This window comes from Ictalurus furcatus, chromosome 11, assembly GCF_023375685.1.
Source record: "Ictalurus furcatus strain D&B chromosome 11, Billie_1.0, whole genome shotgun sequence".
NCBI classification, from domain to species: domain Eukaryota; kingdom Metazoa; phylum Chordata; class Actinopteri; order Siluriformes; family Ictaluridae; genus Ictalurus; species Ictalurus furcatus.
Window position 1 is genome coordinate 10,872,287 of NC_071265.1, and position 25,158 is coordinate 10,897,444.

Below are 25,158 nucleotides of genomic sequence, written 5' to 3' on the forward strand. Positions count from 1 at the left end.
ACACTGCATGAAGGTGCTGCCTCCAACACATGAAGTCCTGAATGAAAAAAATGCACTGGTACACAGGCTGTGCTCCTCAAGGTGAATTTTATCAGTTGGAAATGGCTATTAAAAGAAGTGGTAATGTTGGTGATGTGTGTGTGTGATCCTAATGTAAGAGAAACAATAAAGGAATATTGAAATTGTGGATTGTTTCTAAGGCAAGATGTTGGTATAATTTAGATGATTTAGACATCATTATTTGTTGTTTTAACATTAAACTTTGTGCTGTTATCTGATTAGCATTTGTAAAAATTTTTATTTTATTTATTTATTTTATTTTTTACGAGTGTCCATTTGGGTTTCCTCAGGGTTTTCCAGTTTCTTTCCATCTCCCAGAAACATGCCATTGTCTGTGCTGAATCACCTCTAGGAGTGAATTAGTGTCAATGTACATCGATCAGCCATAACATTAGAACCACTGACTGGTAAACATTGTTGCAAACCAAGTACACCCCTTCATGGTAACAGTATTCCATAATGGCAGTGGCCTCTTTCAGTGGGATAATGCGCCCTGCCACACTGCAAAAACTGTTCAGGAATGTTTTGAGAAACATGACAAAGAGTTCAAGGTTTTGACTTGGCTTTCAAATTCCCCAGATCTGGATCTGATTGAGAATCTGAGGGATGTGCTGGACACACTGGTCCAATCCATGGAGGCCCCACGTCGCAACTTACAGGACTCAAAGGATCTGCTGCTAATGTCTTGGTGCCAGATACCACAGCACATTTTCAGAGGTCTTGTGGAGTTCATGTCTCGGTGATTGGTGCGTGTGTGTGCGCGCGCACATTGACTGACTCTCATCTAGCATGTATGCTCAGAGATAGGCTCTGGATTAAGCATAGTACATAAAGTTTCCAATGAAACAGGACATTTTGAACAAATGTCTTTCATCAGTTTTACAAGCAAAGTGAAGCATATGATCTGGTTTCACATCCTACAACTTTGCTTTGCTTGCACAGCTGATGAAGGACTACCAAAACATCCTGTTTCTCTATAAACAGTGTTTTACTTTGCTTAACCTTTACCACGTCTAAATTAATTACATAGTACACTGCAGTTACTCCTTAGTATCCATTCATTCATAATTAAGATGACAGTCCAGATAACAGGTTAAATATAAATTCCCCCAGATTAATTTATATAAACATATATGTATAATTTATGTGGGAAAAGTGCCATTATTATTATTTTTTATCGCGTCATTTCTGTAACTTATTTGAATTTTATTGCTGCTTACATAGAACAAGCCACAATCATGAAATCACTCTAGTCTACGGCTGTGGTCGTTACGACACCGCTGTGCTACTTTACGGCTCGGTGTGACGTGGATGTCACCACAGCAATGGCGGACGCTGTAGAGGAAGTGCTTCAAAGCAGCTGGTAAGAGAGCGATCGTCCATCAGTTTTAATAAAAGAAAGAAAGGTCAAAGTAAAATTATACCGGCTAGAATACATATATATGTGGATTTATTTATCTGTCTTAAAAGAATGTGTGAAAAATAAGCGGTGGTATTGTGTTAACCCGCTAGCCTGGCTTTTTCGAGGAGCTGGCGCTCGAATCCCAAATGGCTTCTTGCTGACCATGTAGTGCACTATAAAGTGTACAAGCTAGACCCTATGTTATTTTTGGGTAGTGCACTTATGTAGGGAGTATTGAGTCATTTGGGAAAGAGCCATTGTATTGTTACGAGGCTTCACTGACACATTTTACATTTAATAGCATTATTTTGACGCGTCGGTCTTTAACAGTAGTCACGCTTACTGCTAGACATCACAGGTCAACTAAAATTAAATACATTTATTGTCGAATTTAGATAGCTGTAAAGCTAATGTACTGTCTGGTACTATTTAAAGTCGAAATGTTGTTTTATTGTTGTTATTATGCTTAGGTGTGTGTGTGTGTGTGTGTGTGTGTGTGTGTGTGTGTGGAGTTAGTGGTTGTAATTATGTAGGATTTGCTTTAATAATCAGAGGCGTGCTATTTTTTTAAATAGATGCTAAATATGTCCGGGTTCCGCCTCTGATATGTGTTTTATGCTCGTTGTGTCATCGAGGCAGGATGTGTTTGGACAATAAGAAATACAACCAGTCAAAGGTCTCTCCTGATTACTGTCCTGTGTTTGTTGCTTTTTTGTTTTTTGGAAACCTGTGGTCTAGGGCTACAACAAACGATTATTTTGATAATCGATTAGTTGGGTTAAAAGGGCAGTTTTTATTTTCTGTATTTTGAAAAAAACAAAACCTCAGCATGTTATTTCATATTCTGGCCGATGTTGTCCTTCAAACATTGTGCACATTGAAGGCTATGAAAAAGGTATCTATGTGGGATATGCTATACACTGTGCACAGGAATTAAAAAAAAAATATATATATATTTTGAAAACAAAACACCTGATTGTCCACAAGCTTTAACGCAGAAGTTAAATCACTATATTAAAAATGCTAAAAAAGAAAAACAAAAGCACAGACTAAGTGGTAAGAGGTTGAAGGTTCTGCAGGAACACACACATTCACTCATCTGAACACAGTAACATGTTACTTTATTCTGTAAATGTATGACACTTATTACATTTATATACAATTACATGTTCTAACCCTATTACAGTTACCGCTCTCATAAAAAACACTATTACTTTTGTTTATAAATAAAGCTAAATATAGCATCAAACAGCATATTTGATCAAAATGAATATTTTAGTCGGTTATTGCGCTTCCTTTCTATTGCACGCTGTTGGACACTCATGTGTGGACTCGCGCTCATTCAGTGGAGTTTAACGGAGACTCGCTCGCTGTCAGGACGAGGCTTTATGTAAAATGGAAATACTGGCTTGAATTTCTAACATGTACAGATAAGGATATAAAGGTAAAAGTGTCATTTCTGTGCAGAAGAAAAGATGTCTGGAACACATTAAACAGCACACGCACGTGTTGCAGCGTGACACGACGAGCCACGTTAATTCACTTACGAGTTAGTTTGAAGCGCTTAATATAAAACATTGTCATGTTTTGGACGACCTGGATCGTGCACTTTTCCCTCAGCAGCTCACTCTCTGACCTCCGCTGCTTCTCAGATGGGTTTTATTAAAAGAAACGCGATTTTCACCATTGTGAAGTGACATCACTGACGGGGGGGTGTTATCCACAGTGATGTCACAGACCCGACTAATCCATAATGAAATTCGTCGTTGATTATTTTAATTATTGATTTATTATCGAGTTTATCGATTAGTTGTTGCAGCCCTACTGTGATCTATTAACTGCATGCACAAGAAGAGACTTATTCTCTACAAGTCTATAAGTGATCCACGAGTCAACATTGCGCTCATGTTTAGTGACCACACTGTTCCGTGCACTCTGGGTAGTCTCCCCAGTTATGCTCTCGATTAAACTGCTGCTGTTTAAACACCTTATCATCGTAAACATAAAACTCAGGACAAGGAGTTCATTGCTAGCTGCTCATAGCAACTAACATAAAAGGAGCTAAATAATCATTGTGTTTCATGATGCTTATAATGGCTTAATACTGAGTAGGTTACTCATTTTGGTATCAGTGTAGTCGAGTACCAAAACACATCAGTCTATGGTCTGAAGAAATGTTAAAGCTGCTTTGTGACACTGTCCACTGTTAAAAGTGCTATACACACACAATTGAATTGATGATGTGAGCACCACAGCTCATAGCTAAAACGTTACCCAAACAGTTGCTGACATTTTGTCGTGGGCACAAACGACAAACCCCCCCACCGTGCTACGCTATCATTAACAAGTTTATGATCATTATCCTTGTCTAATTTCCTGCAGAGAGCCGGCGTGGCTGCAGGTTCGCGTTCCACTCAATCAGGAGCCACATTTGCGATAGTCACCCAAGTCATAAATGCATAAATGAACACGCTGCTTAATTGGTGTTATTTTTTTCTAATAACAGTAAGTATAAGATCAGTGCATAGCTGAGATCTGAGAATTGGTGCTTTTATTGACCGAGCCGAAGGAAGTGCTGATCTCTGCACCTCTGACCATAGAGACTCCTCATTTCCTTTTCCTGTTCTGCTGAGTACAAACTCAGGAGTTCTGTTTTGTACATGGATACCAGTCAGGAAGACTCCCAGAGCCTGTCAGAATACATATCATGAGCATCCTCATCATTATTTTTATAATTATAATCATCTAATAGGCCCATCCTGTGAGAACCCACTATCCGTTAAACATGTCTCACAGACTGTAACGCTTCTACACACTTGAGGAACCTGCGTTATTCTGTTGACTCTTTTGAAAAGGTTTTTAACCAAGTAAAACCAAACTTAGTTTGAAGGTTTTTAGGAAAAATGAGTCTTAAACACCTTTTTTAGTTTACGAAAAAAGGAAGCTGTCATGGCGTTCGAAAAGAAAAAGATATCATCTAATTGTAGCTGGATGTTATTTTAGATGGGGCAGCTGTGCAGCCAATTAATTATCCAGGCAATAATATTATCACGCATTAGAATGATTTTTTGCACAGTGGCTCACTGGTCTTGTGTGTAATAGAGGGTATGCACTGATGTCATTTTCCCGCCAGAACCTTTGGCCGGACTGAGTAGCAAAACATCCAGCAAAATGGCTGGTTTTAATAGTGGAAGCTGTGAAAACATTAGTATAACTAATGATTATCAGCTTAAATTAAAGACAGTTGAACTTGACAGTGATTCTTACAACTTGCCCAGGAACCTGTGGTCCATGGACATTGGCATGTGGCCAGAAATCAGTTTTCCCGACATTTATACTAAGCAAAGCCTGAAGGCATACAAAACCCTTGACGCTTGGTCCTATTTCAAGGCGGGATTTGCTGGAGAAATTAAAGTGACAAGAACACCAATAAACATTCTGGTTGTATGCGGACAGGTATTTTTATTTTATTTTATAATTGTATCTGGTAAACCATAAGCTAGCTAGTTCTAGTTTGTTTGTAGCTAACACTGCTTCAACTTACCGACGTTATTTATTTGTGAAGGTAAAACACAGAGAATGAATGAGTCCCCGTTATTCATCAGTGGAAATAGGCAGCTTTTAAAAAGAATTATGTAGCAAATTATTCATCATTGTACAACATGAATACCACACGCCAAAAGAACTGACACTCACACTGCTGGACCTTAGTAAAAACGGAGTGAATGGTTTTTTGGCACTCTGTAAAAAGACAGCTCACAGTTCTTGGTGAATCTGTTGGCACATTCGACTGCACAACAGCTTTTTCCCATTTTAGATGCATGTTTTCGTGGAATTCACGCTGTACACTAATACTGTCACTCAGTCTTTTTGCCTGTCAGGGGGCATGACCGCGGCGAGTTACGCCTACCGTGACATCACATGCGTACCCTCGATAGTTCTAAGGCTTATGTAGAAGAAAGATATTCATCTGTCATCTTATAGTCCTGCCTGTTTAAATCTGGAAGTTTCACTATTGGGTGATGAATTATTTGTTCACATTTTAAAAAAAATTGTGAATGGTTGGAATGTTGTCAAGCGACATGTAATAAATGACAGGTTTACAATCTACAGAACAGACAGTTTCTGGTTCACATGTATTGTTTTTCAACTTCTCTCATCATCTTTTTTTCATTTATTTTATTAAGATGGATTGAAAGCTTTTGAACACACATCTTTCTTGAGTGTTGGTATGTTTGACGCAATGACTCGTTCCAGGGATTGGTAATTAAGAATGGTTGTAATTTTATATACACCTCAGCAGAAATTCACTTCATCATACTGCCACTTCTACTAGAAGATGCCTTTTTAAAACCAGCCTCCTTATTTCAAATAATGTTTAAAGTCCGTTCGGGTTATAGTAGAGATGCACCGATGTACCAGCCGATAAAAGCTATTTTTCACGCTTTCGGCTGATTAGTATAAAAACATCTAATGATCAGGGCCGATTATATCCTGTCAATCAAAAGAGGGCGGGAAAACACATGGATTTCGTGCTGTGTGTAAAGAAGATGTCTCTTGTGTGATGTTAATATGAATTAATTACATTCAATAAGTTAAGAAATCTTACTGTAATCTTCAGAATTTAGTTAATGTGTTCATGTTAATCTCAGTAATGTGTTTTCTGTTTCTGAGACCAGTTACCGTGAAACAACTTGTTGAAATGGAGAGAATAAAGTTTTTATTTGCATTTCTTTCAGAATTGTGATACTAATTATTATTCATTTAAAAGAAGGCATAAAAGGCAGAACTTTTGGTATCGGCTGAGAAATTTAGTATCGGTGCATCTCTGGTTTATAGCGTAATCATTCTTAAGAGTTCGACCCACAAAACCTCAGCCTCTTCAGAAATGGCTGACTGTGTGATATGATTCAATCTATTCAAGATTAGACCTGCCTGGTGGTGTTTTTTTAGCCCAGTGCATATCCTGCATAGTTGCTGTCCCAAGCTTTTGCATTTCAGAATAAACAATAAAACCTCACTGTTGAAAAGATTTCGGCTCTCCTGTTTTATTTGCTTCTTACCTCCCCATCACGTGACGGCAACCAATCAGGGAGTGTGACGGCTTGCCACTAATTATTTTTCAAATCGCTGCTCATGCTGCATACAGGAATAAATGCTCTCTTACATGCTCTCGCAGACGTCAGTGATTTGGTTATGATTAAGCCTGTCACGATTATTACGTTATATGGATGTGACCTTGATCATTTTTGCTGACCTTGATATTGTCCATTGTGTTTACATACGTGTTTGTTTACATAAGAATGAATGTCACCAACGTTTAACCATTCACACTGCTTCTGCCCTCTCGTCTGCTCCAGGGCTGTTAAATAAAAAAAAATATTCGAAGCCATTTTAGTCCGAGTAAAATAGACTGACTAAAATGAATAAATATGATGAAACAACGACTAAATTTAAAGGATATTTTCATCAGAAGACAAAAACTAGCTTTTGACATTCCACCTCCAAATATGTCTGAATATTTTTAAGAATTAAAAGTTCATTGCTTTTTGAAAGGGCATAGTTGCATTATTATGCTGATATATTTCACTTTTCACCTACTATATATTAGGGGAGTGGGGATATTAAGACACAGATATAGTATACCAAGGTTTGACCTCAACCCCACTGAACACCTTTGGGGTGAATTCCAACATCAGAGTCTGACCTCACTAATGCTCTTGTGGCTGAATGAGCACAAATCTCCACAGCCACTCTTCCCTTCCCAGAAGAGTGGAGATCATTATAACAGCAGAGGACAACGCACATGTGGGTGTGATGGTCAGGTGTCCACATACCTTTGGCTGTATAGTGTGTAGTGCATGCCATTCATATTCAGCCACATGATGGAAAAACCATACAAACACATCACGGTAAAAAGTACATCTCAGTCTTTACACATTTACGTTTATTTAAACAGCCGCTGCTGCTTGACACATTTTACCCAAAACTTCACAGTGAAGTGCTGATAGAGATGTGACTCTATTTTTCAGTAGGAATTTATTATACTTTTCACTTCTCTCTGTTGTTCTGATGGTTGGCCTTTCTACATTCATCTTGTTCAGTCTAATAGCTAATGACAGCTGTGGATGTTCCCATGCTTATGTTTTTGCTCTATGGTTGTACGCTAACGCACACACATGTACAGTGCATGAACGTATCGTCTAGGGTTGTCACGGTACCAACATTTCAGTAGTTGGTACCAATACCAGTAAAATTCCATGGTACTCGGTACCGATTTCGGTACCAAAGCAATACACAAACATGCTAATTGAACAACACACTATTTTATTAATAAAGTTAATTATCAATATCAAATGTATTTTTAAAAAATGCCATTCTGTATTCTTCCAGTATATCATTATTAAAGCTATTAGAGTTATCCAGACAAGAGTAGAAATGTTTTTCTGACTGACTGATATTAAAGACATAAACAGTGCTAGCCACACATCTATTATTTTCTAACACATAAATTTCAGATATATCGCTCATCAAAAAGCTTCTGATGTGTAAAATTAGTGAATCCCATCAGGGCCTCCCATTTATTTTACCCCAATAAAAGTTAAAGCATTAAATGGTTAATAAGGACTCCTGACTGTATTAGTGTTAAACGCGTGTATACTAACCATTAAGTAAGCAAAAACGAGGATGTTTTCTTGCAATAGTACACTCCAATTAAACTATGCTACAACATTCATAATGCAACCGCTTCCATCATTTTAAACTCACATGCTTGAATAAATACTGCAGTTAAGCAGCCGCTCCTCCTGAAAGCACAGTTAATCTATCCGCACTGAAATTTTAGGGACGTAGGGAAATTTTACACGCTTGGCGGTAACAGTACCAAAAGCAGAAAATGAGCATCCAAGAGAAATACATGTATTTTGCCTACTATATAGTAGGTAAGTATACGGTTTTGGACACAGCCCTGGCGACTGTGGAGCTGCTGCTGCTTTGTCTCCAATGTCTTCTTGTTGCACGGTGCTCCCATGAAAAGTTCCCAACTGACCACCTGTCAGGCAGCGCGTCAGTACCGGTACTTATGAAAATCTGGCACCGTCAACTTTTTTCTTTTTAGTACTGTCTTGGTACCGAAGTAGTGGTACTTTTGACAACCCTAGTATCATCTGTATATTGTTATACATTTCAGTAGGTCTTTATGGCAGGACAGTATTCAGTACTTTACCTATTACAAAATGCTTTAGATAGACTGCACTTCCCAAAAACACTTTATGCCCAAATTCTACTCTTTCAGTGGATATTCTCACCCAGATACTGATGGCAGATTACACATACTGACTGACTGAGGCCCATCTGGCTGTTTAACTTGATGTGATTCAAGGGATTAAGCTGCTCAGCTGCAACTGACCACAATCCTTTATAGGAGTATGTGGACTCCTGACCATAACACTCGTATGTGCTTTGAACATCCCGTTCCAGATTTAGCCCCATTTTTTTATATTCTAATAACCTCCACTCTTCTAGAAAGGCTTTCCACTAGATTCTGGAGCGTGGCTGTGGGGATTTGTGCTCATTCATCCTCAAGAGCATTAGTGACGTCAGGCACTGATGTTGGAATTCCTCACAAAGGTGTTTAGTGGGGTTGAGGTCAGGACTCTATTTCTTCTGCTCCAACATTGGCAAACCATGTCTTCATGGAGCTCGCTTTGTGCACTGCTGGAACAGGTTCGAGCCCTTTAGTTCCAGGGAAGGAAAATTGTAATGCTACAGCATTCAACTACATTCTATACAGTTGTATGCTTCCAACGTTGTAGCAGTAGTTTAGGGAAGACCCACAAATGGGTGTGATAGTCAGGTGTCCACAAACCTTGGCCATATAATGTAGGTACAACAGTGGTACGTTAGGTCCAGTTTATGTCCTTTAAATCACTTAAGATACCCATTAAAGGTGCAGAAATGTACTCTTGAGGCTACCATTTCAGCAAGAAGAACTTTTTTCTATCCCAGATGGCATAATATTACTAACATGCATCAAAAAAATGAAAGTTCTGGCACTAAAGCCATGTAAAACTACACGAGGTGCTGAGAAAGTCTCAGGTTTAAATTAGATTTTTTTTTTTTGCCCAAACATCAGTCTATACTACAGAATGCTCAGTATAGTATTTTACAGGAGTGAACCAAGTACCTGGGAAAAACCCCATACCAGAGCCAATCAATGTATGGGGGGGGGTAATCAACTGGCCATAGTTCAGCGACTCTAATTTTCCGTTGTCGCAGCTTACCTTAGGCGTTTATGTAAATTATTTAGCTGAAAGCGGCTCACTGGAACTAGAGACACTTTTATTTGTTTTTTTCAGAAAGTGCAGAGTTTTCAGATTCATTTAATATAAATGACAACATGGCTTGTTTAAAAACATCATGTGTATGTTCCATCCTGTCTGGATTCACAGTGCATCCACGCTCGACCAGATCACTGTGTGGTCACTGTGTACTCACACCCATGCTCTTCAGACACGAGAGGAAATGCAGATGCCGCCACATCTTTTTCTGGATGGTTCTTTTGTGCTATATCTTTTGAATCTAAACAAGCGGTGTTTCCACTGTTGCTCCATCAGCACTGACCGGCGCGTAGCTCCGTCTGTGCCTTCAGAAGCCTATGACTGTATCTATTTTGGCATTTTTCAGCCACGCTGTGATGGTGGAACCAGTCTGTCGACAGTGAGTGATGGGCATTGTTTTCACTACAAAAGGAGAGATTCTGTGTGTTTGTGTGTGACAATGAGCCAGAAGGTGTGTGGGAAGGCAGCACTTTGTTCAGTGAGTTTTGTTTAGCCCAGCGTCTGTCCGGCAGATGGAAAATCATGTTCAACCCAGAGACTTTCTGTATGTGTTCAGCTTTTTGTTTTTGTTTAAACCCGAGACGTAGCCTTTCCATTTTCATTTTTTGCAAACGAGTGCAGATTGTGTAGAATTTTGAGTCATTTTGAGTCATTTGTGTGTTACTAATATGTCTGTTTTTGTCTTCTTTGAAGTTCTAATAAGAAACGGTATTAGCAAAATTGTGTAATATGACAGGCCACAGACTAATTTCTAAATATCACCTTGTGATTGCAGCAGCATCCCAGGTAGGGCTGCACGATTATGTCCAAAATGATAATCATGATTATTCTGATCAATATTGAGATCACGATTATTTATCACGATTATTCAGTGATTTTAAGGGCAGCATATTTTTATTGCATTTTCACATTTAAATTAACAGACCGCTGCTTTCACCTCTATGTTGTGCTGCATTCCTGCTAATGTACAAATCTTTGCATCAAATTAGACTGATCCTTTAAGTGCATCATCTCGTAGAAGCAAAATATAAATAAAATTGTACCCAAAATATAGGATTAGTAAAAATAAAAATACCATCAACCAAATGAAAATATGCATGAAATATAACAATATGCAACCAAATGAAAACAATTCAGGCGTATGCAGAAAAGGCAATAACAGTGTTTACAGGAGGAGAGACGCATCCAAATCACACAATAGAGTGGTGCAGGGATGACGGTATTTTGTGCCGAAACCCGGAAATCATCATCACACCGGTTCCCTGAACAAAAACCCAATAGGATTCACATAGACTTTTGGATTATCGCAAAAAAATACGCTCTGTGATCAACAAAAGTTTACAACACTAACATGTTTTGTCCATCAAGATCATTTTCACAAATGAACACAAGTTTTATGAAGTTTGAAGCCTAAATACAATCATCAGAAATTAAAAGCTAACCATATGCTATAAACAAACTACACCACGGTCACTAGACTTCAGCGTCACTGTTACCAAGCTTCTGACAACTTTTCCAAATTTGATTTAAAAACATTTTCCATAATTTGGATTTACTCTGTGGATGAATCTTGGTATACTGAATCGTAGCCCACTTTAAACATAAAGAGACACTATGTTTTAAGTTCACTATGTGTCATTACAAACTGAGATACACTGTGTATAATGGCACATAAGCGTACGTAAGCGATCATAGGATCAACTAGAAATTGGCTTTTTGTCATACAAACACTTTCTGTGGCTAGCGTCAAACTGAGATTGACTTTATTCTGTCATTCAGCATATTCAGATTCATTGCAACTGCTTTGGTTTGCTACTAAAATGCTGTTGTTTACATGAGAGTACCTAAAGTACAAATACAAGAGATCTGTCAGTCCGTACAGGATTTCATAATTTTTTTTTGTGATTTGTTGCAGCCGGAAATGCTTGACTTTGCTGCAGTTTTTATTTTCAAAACTTGCGGTGCAACTTGTGGACTTTTTTGTGTTTTTTTTTTTTTTTTTTTTTGGCTGTTTTTTTTTTTGCAGAAACTTCTTGAATTGACAAAATCGCAGTTGCACAAAATTGTTTTGCACTGTTTTTTGCATCGATGTTTGTTGGTAAATGTGACCTTTTAGCTGTACTCATGTTCGACGAATGTGAATCGAAGAGGGCTTTGGCTGAATGCATGTTGTGATGACGTCAAATCTGTGGCAGTTTAGAAAAACTGCAAGCTCGTCCGAATATTATGGCGTTTGCTTGATTTTTGTATTAACTTCTGCGATTAGAAAATCATGAAATTCCCTGGGGGCACTGGTCTATAGCTCGAGTCAGCAGTTTATTGTGAAGCTCAGTGTGTTAAATAACTAAATCGAGAGACAGTTCTTGCTTAATGTAAGGAAACACTGTTTGTTGGTGACGTATGTCACTCTGTGCAACAAAGTTTTGACTTACAATCATTTTACACACTACTAGTTAATGAAACTACACTGCACTAGTTTTAAATAAATTACTCTAAACACATGGTTTAGGACCGACGTTACACCCTGACCTCCAGTCAAATTTGTGTTCAGTTAGTTCAACTGGCTGCTAGCTTTGTCTGTGCTTTGTCTGTGCTGGAAACAGGACTGGCCAGCATACACCGCACAACGTTGTACATCGTATACGACTTATTTAAACAAGTCAGAGAACTCGAAAAAAAAAAAAAAAAAAAGGAGTGTGGAAACTGGGGATAAATAAACAACCTGAATCATACAGATGACTGTGAATTTCTTGCTGTATCATATCTAATCTACATTTGATTGCCACTTGACGATTGTTGCCGTCACCAGAATAGCAGCTATAAGTCATGAACTTTCATGAAAAATCAATGCTGCGTTCAAGATCCTGAAGCTTGCGGCCAAAGAAGTGTAAAATAAAAATAAATTAATACATATATATTAATTAGATGCTGTGTGGCCTGTGGGAGAAGTGTTTAAGGCTGATACTAATTGCTAAGTGACCCATGATATCTATCTGTGAATCCACTGCTTTCATTCGCGTTCTCGCTGAGATCCTAATGAGTTATTGCCATACGTTTTCTGTGTTTTGCTTTCCTGTCGAATTTTTTGTATTTCTTGGATTATACCATGGAAAATACCATTTGCCTTTTTGTATTGTCAGGCTGTTTTCTAGTGCTAGGATCAAGTACCACTCATTCTGATGTGGTTAAATACTTGTGTTTTTTCGTTCCATACTGAACGTCACGGGTTGAATGGCGTGTCAGTGTTGATTTATTACCCTCACACCTGCATGTGGAGAAACATGATCCGAATGCAGCCTCTGCATCTCCCAGTGAATCCAGCTGATCCCTTTCTTCCTGCTCTAGACCTAACACTAGACCTTGTGTTTGTGTGTTCACGCAGACATTCACAGCTCTCGCATACACACACCGAAAGACGAAGGCCATGCTCATCCTGTCTGAATTTCCTCAGATTTGCTTTTTGCTGGCTTTTCATGAGCCTGAGGTCTCTCCCACACGTCATTTCAAGCCTCAGCCATATTTAGACTATTTTCCCCAGGCTGTTCTGATGAGTAATTGCATTCACATCTACACTTCAGACATTTTGGGTCAGCACAGATTAAGTAACCCACATTTGTCATAGATTTTGATTGAGGGCTGTGGTTGAACCCACGTTGTAGTCTCGCACGTCAGATCTCGCACGTCAGATCTCACACGTCGGTAGTCAGACACGTCAGATTTCTTAGCATTCCCTAGAGTTTGACATAACTGACTGAAGTAGCAGATGACTAACCACAGACCTTTTCCTGTCACTTATCGGCAAACTTGTGAGCAACATTAGTTGTTGCTAATTGAAAACAGACCGAACTCCTTAATATTATCTTTAAATATTATTAATATTCTGTCAACTATTTAGTGAGTAGTGACCATAACTTTCCTCAAAAAGCTTATTGTGTCTCAGCGTTCAAATGTGTTTTTTTTTGGGGATGCCTGCATCCCAATTGTCATACTTATACTATGTACTAAAAGTATGTACTCTTTTTGTGAAGAAAAATAACCTACTTGTGAGTGTGTATTAAGAGTATGCATGTACAGGGACATATTAACACGTCATGTAACGGAAGAGAACGTTGTTGCCCGGAAGAGAGTGCTGTCCATCACCTTTAACAAACTCCTCGTTGCATTTCAGCTTTTCTTCATTCGTTATTCCTTCTATAATTAATACTATATAATTAAATTTACCATTCCCTTGATTTTTTTTTATATAACATTTTTTTTATACACATTTCATTTACACCATTCTAAAATGCATACTTGAATTCGGCGAAGCAAACGGTCACAAAACTCCTCCTGCCTGCCACAAGGAGTTGGTGGAAATAACTGAGAAAGGGTCCACGGATCCACACTTTGAAAATCTTCCGGAAACAGCGGACCATCCATGTACCTTTTGGGATAGTCATTTCAACATTACTACAACAGCCTTTTTTTTTTTTTTTTTTTTAAAAATGATATACCTATTTTCATCTTGGATTGGTATGCCAATTGAGACTGTGCATAAGTGGAGAACTCAGAGCCATTATATTGTAACCTTCAATATCCTAAAACTTGTGGCTAGAATAATGTAGAAAAGCCAGGCTATCAGAAGGTTTGTTTCCTGTGGGCGAAGTGTCTGAGCCTGAGAGTGAGTCACGAGCACTATCTGTGAATTTCCTGCATGGCTCTTTACCAGAGTTTGTGCTGTACTTGTTCTCTCTAATGTGAGTTATTGTCTTCATTATGATGATTTGCTCTCTTGGGTTTTTTTTTTTTTCTTGGGTTGCCGTTTGTAAGACTTGTTACATTCAGTAAATAAGTGAACAGGTGTGAATATCTAAGGATTGTAGGTGCTTTCTGAGGTATGTTAATTCTCAGATAATTTCCTATATCTTTGTATAACTCAAGGCTGCACATTTTAATTGTGTTAATTGTGATTTTTCACTTTTTCAACTTAAACACAATGGCAAGATTAGCTAAAGTAAGTCATTTTTGATATTGTGGGGTTTGTGAAATTGACTCTGGTGCATTACATCACACACCATTTTATGTTTTAACTGTCTGTGTATGTGCGTAATGTGGTTTAGGGGTGGGTGGTATGATGGAAATACCATATCAGGGTACTTGAAGTCATGTCTGCGATGCAGGATATAGATCACGATGTAACAGTAAACGTAATATTTTATTCAATATTTAAAACTTTTAATAATACACTTTTTAAATGTTTGAAAACACAAGAATATTTAATTAAAAATAATCTGTAAATTAAAAAAAGCATTTGACAGTTCTCTATTAAAGTTTGTAATTTTTATTTAAAAACGATTGTCTATTTAAAAAAGTTTAAAATGTTTGATTTTAAAGTGCAGTCAAATATTTCTGTTCCTAAAATAATCATCTCACAACTGAGCTAAATGATACAAATGATCATTTAAGGCATAATCAGTCCCTCCAATAATTTTGCGATCGCAGAAATGTATGCAAAATCGAACAGACTCTGCAATATTCATAGGAGCGTGCAATTTTCCCAAGGAGTCGGGCGGAGACGCGTCATGTGACGTCATCACGAGGCGCATTCAGCTAAAGCCCTCTATGATTCACATGTGTCGAACATGAGTACAGCTTTAAGGTCTTGGTCACCAGCAAACATCACTGCAGAAGCCTGTGCAAAACAATTTTGTGTAATTGCAAAAAAAAAAAAAGCATAAAAAAACCCTCTGCAATTTGCATCACAGATTTTTTAAAAAGGCGCAGCAAAATCAAGCATTTTTGGCCAACAATCACAAAAAACTCGGCGAAATCCTGTACAGACTGATTCACTATAGGCGCTAGTATGAAGGTTTTCTCCATCCTGGTTTTTGAGTTTTCTAGTATTTGTAAATTGTATAATCTTAGAAATTACTTTAAGATTATATCACCAGATCTGTTGCTTTGACTTACTAAAACTTGCTATAATGCACTTGTTATTCATTTTTGTCGGACTGTTCCTGATTTTGTGTGTGTGTGTGCTGCAGGGACGAGGACCTAGCTGAGGCTCTGAACTCTGTAGGTGGGGATCAGGATGCTGAGAAGGATGACATCATTCAGGTCCAAAACCTGACGCCTCCTCAAAGAGCCAAGCTTTGGATGGTGTGTGTGTGTGTGTGTGTGTGTGCTGAACTCCTTTATGACCTGCTACATAAAACTAATAGTGTAGCTAGTCCCAGTATTTCCAGATCTCACAGGCAGCTCGTGTAAAGGAAATGAAATCTATGAATGGTGTATATGAGCATAGTGAGCGCCCGAGCAGGTGAACACTGTGTGCTAACTCTCTCCGAGTGTCAGAGATCTTAACAGCAGCTCCAGCTGCTCCCTGAAGGACACCGAGAGCTGCCGTATTGATCCTGCGCTCATTAGTGAAACCCGAGACGATGGCTGTGGGCAGAGCAGAGATATACTATGATCAACAGCTTTTTGGTCTCCTCTGTAGAGGCTCCTTCAAACGCAGCTCTGTGTCAATGCCCTCATCAGCGCTTCTCTTTCTCACTTCCTGCCCTCTTTGCCCTCCTGACAGATGCTGTATGACTCTCTTTCCCTGTGTTTTCAGATTGCTCTAAATGTGGCAGGTAAAGGAGACAGTTTATCCTCATGGGACGGGGCTTTGGATTTACCAGAACAGACACTCGTACACAACCGAAGCCAGCAGCTCATTGGTAAATAACCGCAGTCACTTAATTGCTATGTCATGCATTTGTCTTGCTCTTCTGATTGTTTCATTGTACAGTACGTTACAAATATTTCCTCACCAGGATATCTGTGCATTTGTCATTGCTTTAGATTTGTCTAGAAATGTATGCTGTACTTCCAGAGTACAAATAGCATTGCAGTTTTTGTTTCCACTCCATATGAAGAATATATTGCCCAATAGTATACACTCTCATCATTCTATGGTCTGTCGCTATCCAACAACATCCATCAAAGCCTGACATTCACTGTGAAAGAATTTCACACTTACCTAGGAAGGTTTTAGTCATCTTTAGACTGACTGTTCTTACCGCTGCTTTTGTTAACATCATCTTTGCATTAAGGACACCTAGGCAAGATTAAAAAGTAAATCAAACTTTTTGGGATTATTTATTCATGACCTTAAATCTTTAAATCATTTTTCATTTGCGTGAATTCCTCCAAATTTGTAATTGTGAGTCGTTTTTAGAACAGCTTGTGGAATTGTGGACACTGTAAATATTCTTTCTGTGTGTGTGTAAAGCCTCCATCCATGCGGCACTGCATCTGACCGCATCAGTTATTTGACCCAGAAAAACAGTTCCAAAAATAGCAAGTCCCAGGCTTCAGGTCCAGACCCAAAAATGAAATTCAAAAAAGAAAACCACACACATACATGCACTGCAAAAGGCAGTGAAGGATAATTGTGTCTGTTTTGTTTGGTGTCTCAAAGAATTTCCATTCCCGAGATCTTGACCTGTGAACCCTGATGTGTGTTTAGATCAGCTGGGGCTTCCTGCAGAGGAGGACCGGGACCTAGTGGGGGACGTGGAGGCAGTGATCACTTTCTATTGTAAGTCACGAAATGTGACGTTCACAGCTGAACTCAGCTGGCCCAACCTGCTCAAACCACTGCTGGGCCTCCAGTTAGCCCGCAGCGACCTCTACAACTGCTTCTACGCCATCATGAATAAGTACATTCCCAGGTATGTGCGCTGCTATCATTTTAGGTTAAACCCATGGATTCTTGTCTCTGCAAGTTGCGAAAATCTGCTTAGCTTTGCCCAAAAGATGAAATGTGTATGATTAAATGTTTGAAATCGGTGTTGTAGATAAAAATATAATTGTTCCAACATATTCATTTCTTTGATTAGAAAACTAACATTTTATTTACAAAAAATCTTTTTTTTTTAAATGGATGACTTGGAGCGAAATATTCTGAAAAGCGGCCAATAAGAGTCCAGCGTAGGAACTCCTTTAATACTGTTTAAAAAGCAACTCAGGGAAATTACTCAAGAAACTGGTTGAGAAAATGCCAAGAATACATTTCTGGAAATTCTAGGCAAAAAAGGTGTCTACTTTAAAGATGCTAAAACACTAAATTATTTTGGATTATTTTTTATTGGATATTTATTTTTGGGGGGGGGTTAAAAATAAAGAATGAGTGTGTCTAAACTTTTGACTGGTAATGTACATCTATGTTGATGGCTATGCTCCATTTGCACTTCCTGAATCTGGTGCACTTCTGTCTGTAGGGACTGTGTGCTGAAGGGGCGACCGTTCCACCTGTACAGACTGCTGCTGCAGTACCATGAGCCTGAACTCTGCTCATTCCTCGACACCAAAAAGATCACACCAGACTCATACGCCATGAACTGGGTCAGTATATTACGTTTACTCAGAGTGGCTATTATAGATTAGACTGATTTACAGCTTTGTTATAAAAAATGTGTATGGCATAAAATCACCAAATCGCATTTAATTTTGCTTTACGGTGTAAGTAGCATATTTGCCCCCTGAACTTAAGTGCCATGTTGTCTCTGTGTCTCTACAGTTGGGCAGTCTGTTCTCTAGTCACTGTCTTCCTGAGGTCACTCAGGCCTTGTGGCACATCTACTTCCAGCAGGCCGACCCCTTCCTCATCTTCTTCCTTATGCTCGTCATTCTCGTCAATGCCAAGTATGTGTCTCTTCGTGTAGCGGTTAGCACGTTTGCCTCGCACCTCCGGGGTTGGTGGTTCAAATCCCACCTCCGCCCCGTGTGCGCAGAGTTTGCATGTTCTCCCCCTGCTTTAGGGATTTCCTCCGGGTACTCCGGTTTCCTCTCCCAGTCCAAAAGACATGCGTTGTACGTTGATTAGGGTTTCCAAATGTAATGTGTGCGATTGTGTCCCCTACCTTGTGCCCTGAGTTTCCTGGGATAGTGTACAGGATCCCCTGCAACCCTGTGTAGGATAAATGGTACAGAAATGGATGGATGGATGTGTCTGTGCTGTTGTGTAAAATGCTTTATTTGTTTTTGTTTCCTTTCTCATCTAGAGACATGATTCTTTCCCAAGAAGGAGACAGTAAAGAGGAGCTCATTAGTGAGTTGATGGTCTAATAATATTCACTTTATGACTATACTTTAATGTTTTGATCCATATGTATCATTACATGTGATTTGTATTTGTTGTCCTGTATTCTTGTCTCAATGCTCAAGAGTCATCTAACAATTACTCATCTATCTTAAATACCAAGACCAACTAATTAGAGTAATGCTGCGTGGAATCTGTTGCATGTTGGTGGTGACTTCAAACAAAAACTTTTTTTCCTTGCAATGGGAAATGAAATCCTTTAACTATTTACACGAAATATTTTTATAAAGGAGCTCAAGGGCGACTGTATGAAGCGTATCAAAACTACAACCATTACACACTAACAGTGAAGATCATAGGATCAGACAGACATGAGAAAGTCTTACTAAAGTCGCTGTTACAGTATATATGTTTATACTTTCCAATACCAGAGCAATACTTCAAAGAAAGGTACGTTCAGGTTACTTAGGTTTTCCTGAAGCTCTTGTTGTGTCCATGTGCCATGAAACCCACACAACTGTGTTATGTTATTAACATGTATCCATAAATTCTTCCTATAAACTGTAGTCCCAGCTCTTATTATTCCTTTTCGTTTACACTATCCGTTGTTACCCAGATGAAGATGGGTTCCCTTCTGAATCTGTTTCCTCTCAAGGTTTCTTCCTCTTAACATCTTAGGGAGTTTTTCCTCGCCACCGGCTTGCTCAATTGGGATAAATTCACACACTTAAAATCTGTATCCTGTGTTTTATATATTTCTGTAAAGCTGCTTTGAGACAACGTCCATTGTAAAAAGCGCTATACAAATGAAATTGAATTGAACTGAATTATTATCCCAGAGCTTAAATTACAAATAGAATTTATAAAAGCATTCGAACTTTTACTGTATAACGTTTGACGACACCTGACCTTGAAGAAAATGATTCTGTTCCACTTTATATTATTTTATGAATGGTACGCTGTGATCTGGGAAATATTCTTGCATCTGGAATAGATATGAGCCAATAACTGGTTCAGTACAATATATAATAGAATATACTGCAGCGTGTTTCTCCCAAGCCTGGTAGAGTGGCATTTGAGTCAGCCAAGCTCGTCTCCTCGTATGTGTAAACCGACCCAATGATTCACGACCTTATGACTTCTGTAACATGCTGTGCTGTCTGCAGGACCACTGCATCTTTTTTTTACGGGCATTACTTCCTTAAGGGTCAGGAACAAGTGTACCTCTCTATTGGCAAGACAATGTACACTTGTGAGTATATCATACAGTCTATAAACAAGCACGTGAGCTCAAATGTATTTGGTACTGTATGAAGCATGGCTTTACGTGCAAGGCTTTATCAGCCTGTACTACTATTACAGCAAGCAGTCTCTTTACTGGAGGCGTTAATTTCAAGTTTTCTGCACCTGTCTAAGTCGCAGCTTCAATGCAGTTGCCTGAGAGCTCTTATACACACCTGACGGCTTATAAATGAAACTAGTACATTGTGGAATAGCCCAGTTACTCGCTTGGATAGACGGATGGGAACATTAAGCAGTTGTCTTGCCATAGTGGGTGGAGGACCCAGCTTTTATTTCAGCAAGGCAGCCTTAACACCAGTCTATAGCATATTCACTGCTGTGACAGTGCTGTGCTCCTGCATTACATTCCAATCTTCTATCTGCTCCCATGACAAGCTACCAGCACTCCCTGCTAAAATGGACCTTGAGTACAGAAAATGAGACGGCAGGCAAATAATGGCTTGTTTTGGTGTGTGAGGCTGCCTTATTAAGCTTCCTCAGGCTCTCCAATTAATTATGCTGTTGCAACAGTACTTGCATTTGGCTGGTGCCAGCTCCTAGCAACATCCAGTCCACATTCTATTGTGGAAAAGGCACGAGTTCCTCCTCTTCTGCCCTTCACTGTTCCTACTGCGGCAACGCAGTGTAGGATCTTGCCACCTTCTTCCCAACGAGCTCTGCCTGCTTCATTTCCTGGCTGCCTCCTTTCAGTGTCAGAAGAAAGTGATGAGTAGCCAGCAGTATCTTCATATACGGTGGTTAATGGTTAGCACGGGTGCCTCGCACTTCTGAGGTTAGGGGATGGATTCCCGCCTCTGCCGTGCATGTACGGAGCTTGCAGGTTCTCCCCATGCTTCGGTGGTTTCCTCCAGGTACTCCAGTTTCCTCCCCCAGTCCAAAGATATGCGTTGTAGCCTGATGGGCATCTTTAAATTGTCCGTAGTGTGGGTGTGTGCACGATTGTGCCCTGCGATGGGTTGGTGCCCCGTCCAGGGTGTCCCCCGAGTCCCCTGGGATAGGCTCCAGGCTCCCTGTCGACCCTGTGTAGGATAATGATAATATATTGATAATGAGTCTTTATTGGTCACATATACATTACGGCACAGTGAAATTCTTTTCTTTGCATACCCCAGCATCTCAGGAAGTTGGGGTCAGAGTGCAGGGTCAGCCATGATACAGTGCCCCTGGAGCAGAGAGGGTTAAGGGCCTTGCTCAAGGGCCCAACAGTGGCAACTTGGCAGTGCTGGAGCTTGAATCCCCGACCTTCCGATCAGTAACCCAGAGCCTTAACCGCCAAGCCACCACTGCCCCAGGATAAGCTGTATAGAAAATGCATGAATGGAAGTTATAAATGGACTTTTTATGGAGTTTATGAAATTAGGTACCCTGCATCCATACGGTCCGTGCAGCTACATGCCAGCGCAAAAAAAGCACATATTTTGTTTAGCAACACAGTCAATCATGGCAAAGATAGTAGTTACAGGTAAACTTTAGAACATTTTGGAGGAACCTACCTGGTGGTCCAGAATGAAAGGGAGTAGAAATAAATAATTTCTGTTCTATTATAGAACATGGATTTTTTTAAAAACCACAATATCATGTTCATAAACATTGACGCTGTTATAATGATTTGAAAACCGATTATCAGAGCATGCCTAATTGCAAGTATGTGCAGTGCCATTGTGTCTCACTGAACTGCATGTCTGTCTGCATGTTTAGAAACGCTGGAACAGTCACCTACCTTGTTGGAGGCTGAGGACATTGAGGATCTGTTTTCACTGGCGCAGTATTACCAAAGCAAGACACCCCTCTCTCTCCGAAAGGCGAGTTCACCACATTAACAGAATTATGGACCATAATGTGGAATATTGTGTTGCTGTGAATGTATAGATTAATCTACAAAGTGTGTAAGTGAGAAGACAAGTCAACTCTAGACAATGTGTAAAGTGCAATTTAACCAAACGCAATATGCATTTTATTATTGGAATACTTTTTATTTAGTATACTTTAAACAATAAATTGTCAATTATTATAAATGTATCACTTTTATTCTATATCAAACGCAGAGTTAAAAAAAAAAAACCAGGACACTGCAAAATGACATAAGAAGCTACATAGGCACGATTCACAGCAACATTAAATGTACATTAATCTGTATGTGTAGGAGAACCAGAACCTGTTTGGCAGCAGTCTGGTGGCTCTGAAGGAGGAGGACATGGACCTGAGTCAGGCTCTATGTCTCCCTGTCTCTGTACCCGAGATCCTGCAGGCCAATCAGCTCCAGTCTGTGAGTAGTTCAGCTCCTGACAGTCAGGTCTATCCTTTATAGAAAGCTCTCTGTACCAACTGCATTCCAGTGCACTTTGTGAGACATGTCGCTTCAGTAAACCTCAAATCTCTCTACTCTTGTCAGTCACAGAGTAAGATGAATTAAGTGTGTGTGTGTGTGTGTGTGTGTGTGTGTGTGTGTGTGTGTGTGTGTGTGCGCGCGCGCTTTCAGGAGGGAGTGCGCTTCTTTGTAGTGGACTGTCGGCCAGCAGAGCAGTACAACGCTGGACACTTGTCCACCGCCTTTCACCTGGACTCTGATCTGGTAACATGCTTGTTGCTGTTGTAGATTCCTACTTGTGGTAGTTCTTGTTTTCATCCTCCTTTCTCTTCCTGCTTCACACGTCTTTACTTTTTCTTCATTTTTCACTCACTCTTCTTTTATTCTTGCTTTTTCTTCTTCACCTTCTCCATCACCTTGTTCTTCACCGTTTCATCGTTTATCATATTCTTTGCCTTCTTCTCCTCTTATTCTGTCCTCTTTTTCCTCCTCCTCCTATTCCTTCCTTTTCTCCTTCTCCACCTCCTTCTCTTCTTTCCTTCTGTCCTCCTTCTCCACCTCCTCCTTTTTCTATTCTTATTCTTTTCTATGGTTTCCTTTTAATCTTCCTCCTCCTCCCTTTTCTTTGCCTCCTCCTTTTTCTACTCTTCTTCATCTTTCCCACTGTCTCCTTTCCCTCTTCTTTCTTCTCCTTCTTATTCTTTTCCCCATCCTCCTCCTTCTTTTTTCCTCTTTTATTCCTTGATTTCTTCTTCTTCTTCTTCTTCTTCTTCTTAGCATTGTAATATTGAATGTGTCATATTCAGTGGTTACCCTGACTACCTTTTTATTTTATTATTTTAGGACAGTTGTTTGTTGATGTACTGTGTGCTTAGGGATATAAGATCACTCAACATGTATATAAAGTATAAAGAAAGACATAAGACTTTATGCTTTACCCCAGCTGCACTGTTTTACTTTTCATCGTCTTCCTGCCTTCCTCAGATGTTGCACAATCCGTCTGAGTTTGCTCTGTCTGTGAAGTCTCTGCTGGAGACGCAGAAGCAGTCTCTGGAGTCGGGCTCAGTGGCCAGTGGTGAACATCTGTGCTTCATGGGCAGCGGGCGCGAGGAAGAAGACATGTACATGAACATGGTGCTCGCTCACTTCCTGCAGGTCAGTCACAATAGTGTCTCTTCAGGTTTGGATCAGATCTAAAATAGAAAAGAAAATGCGGTTTTGATATAAAGCACAGTTGGTGGTAACGCTCCAAAGCTGATTCTTTTCCTTTACCAGCATGTCCCGAATTGTTGTATTCATCTCATACCTTAGCAATTTGGCAGTGATTACATTTGATTTGTTCAAATAAGAGTTCATGTCCATTATATCTCTAAATTGCAGACCTTGAAACAGTCCTACAGTCACCTTTCTTTTTGTGCCTCTTGTGCTGCATTTTAACAGTGATGAGGATTATGATCATCTATTCAGTGTTGTACTCATGTGCAGCGTTTTTTATTTTTTATTTTTATTTTAATTTATTATTTTTTTTAAGAGAGAAAAAAATAAGAAAATCTAAAAGGAATCACAGTAAAATGAATTGATTTTGTTTCTTTTTTTTTTTGTTTGGTAGAAAAACAAGGAGTATGTCAGCATCGCTAAAGGTGGATTTATGGGTACGTAGATGCAGCGTATTAACACAGCCATTACAATCATCTTGTATATATTTTTGTCAGTAACCAGTCACTGACTGAGCAGAAAGAGATCCTCTGACTTTGAAGTTTGTGATCCTCTCCTAGGCTCTCATTATCACTCAGGATTTTTAGTTGCAGTGTATAAATACAGTTTTTTTAAAAAACGTGTCTGAGGACTGATGAGGGCTTTCTGCTGTGTTTTTTCGTGTGTGTTCAGCGCTGCAACAGCATCTGGCAGACATTAACGTGGAAGGGCCAGACAACGTGTATGTACATTGGATAGTCAGCACTTCAGGATCCCACAGCAGCCTCAGCTCAGCAGATGTGAGTTGTGTGTGTGTGTGAGAGAGAGACAGAGATCTGTTTCACTGCAGAGTTGTGCATTTTCAGTTTTGTTCTCATGGACACAATCTGGAGGCTGTTGCCTTCTGCCTGAGTAATTTAATGACCATAAGTACCCTAAAATATTTCCATCAACCTTCTACTGGGAGAATGCAAAAAAAAAAAATCACAAAATGAGTGCTTTACCGCCATCTTGTGGATCTTAAAATTATGGCAAATTCTTTGCTTTTTTTTTCTCCTCCTCAGCATTGATTGTTGCAGTGGTATTTCCTGTTTAAACGGAATCTGTCTTTCAAACAGGGGGAGCTGAATAGCACAGGGGATGGCAAAGGTGTCAAATCCCTTGTCAACAAAATGACCTTTGCCCTCAAATCCAAGTCAGTTAATGTGAAAGAGAAGGTGATCAGCTTCATTGAAAACACCTCAACTCCAGTGGACAGGTGAGAAACTTGACACATCTCAATTAGTTCACTGTTGAACCAGCTCATGTTTATCAGATTGACAGGAGGGAGATATCTGATGTAAATTATATACACTATATGGCCACAAGTATGTGGACACCTGATCATTACACCCATATGTGTTCCTTCCCTAAACTGTTTCCACAAAGTTGAAAGCACACAATTGTATAGGATGTCTTTGTATGCTGTAGCATTACAATTTCTGTT

General features: G+C 39.4%; 1 protein-coding gene across 3 annotated transcripts in view; it reads left to right on the forward strand.

Moving 5' to 3' along the window:
* Positions 1-1,343: 1,343 nt before the first annotated feature.
* The window catches only part of tbc1d23 (TBC1 domain family, member 23), a 32,719-nt gene continuing 8,904 nt past the window's right edge, over positions 1,344-25,158 (forward strand). For 2 of the 3 annotated variants that reach the window (XM_053635757.1, XM_053635758.1), the window contains exons 1-14: positions 1,344-1,423; positions 15,825-15,939; positions 16,397-16,502; positions 17,294-17,498; positions 18,048-18,171; positions 18,347-18,471; positions 18,831-18,877; positions 21,869-21,972; positions 22,314-22,436; positions 22,650-22,742; positions 23,463-23,633; positions 24,088-24,130; positions 24,366-24,472; positions 24,791-24,930. In XM_053635757.1, the coding sequence (XP_053491732.1) occupies positions 1,386-1,423; positions 15,825-15,939; positions 16,397-16,502; positions 17,294-17,498; positions 18,048-18,171; positions 18,347-18,471; positions 18,831-18,877; positions 21,869-21,972; positions 22,314-22,436; positions 22,650-22,742; positions 23,463-23,633; positions 24,088-24,130; positions 24,366-24,472; positions 24,791-24,930 (1,541 nt within the window). In that variant the 5' untranslated portion in view covers positions 1,344-1,385. Of the gene's footprint in view, positions 1,424-11,804; positions 14,676-15,824; positions 15,940-16,396; positions 16,503-17,293; positions 17,499-18,047; positions 18,172-18,346; positions 18,472-18,830; positions 18,878-21,868; positions 21,973-22,313; positions 22,437-22,649; positions 22,743-23,462; positions 23,634-24,087; positions 24,131-24,365; positions 24,473-24,790; positions 24,931-25,158 lie in introns of those variants that run through there. The other variant, XM_053635759.1, reaches the window with a different exon arrangement.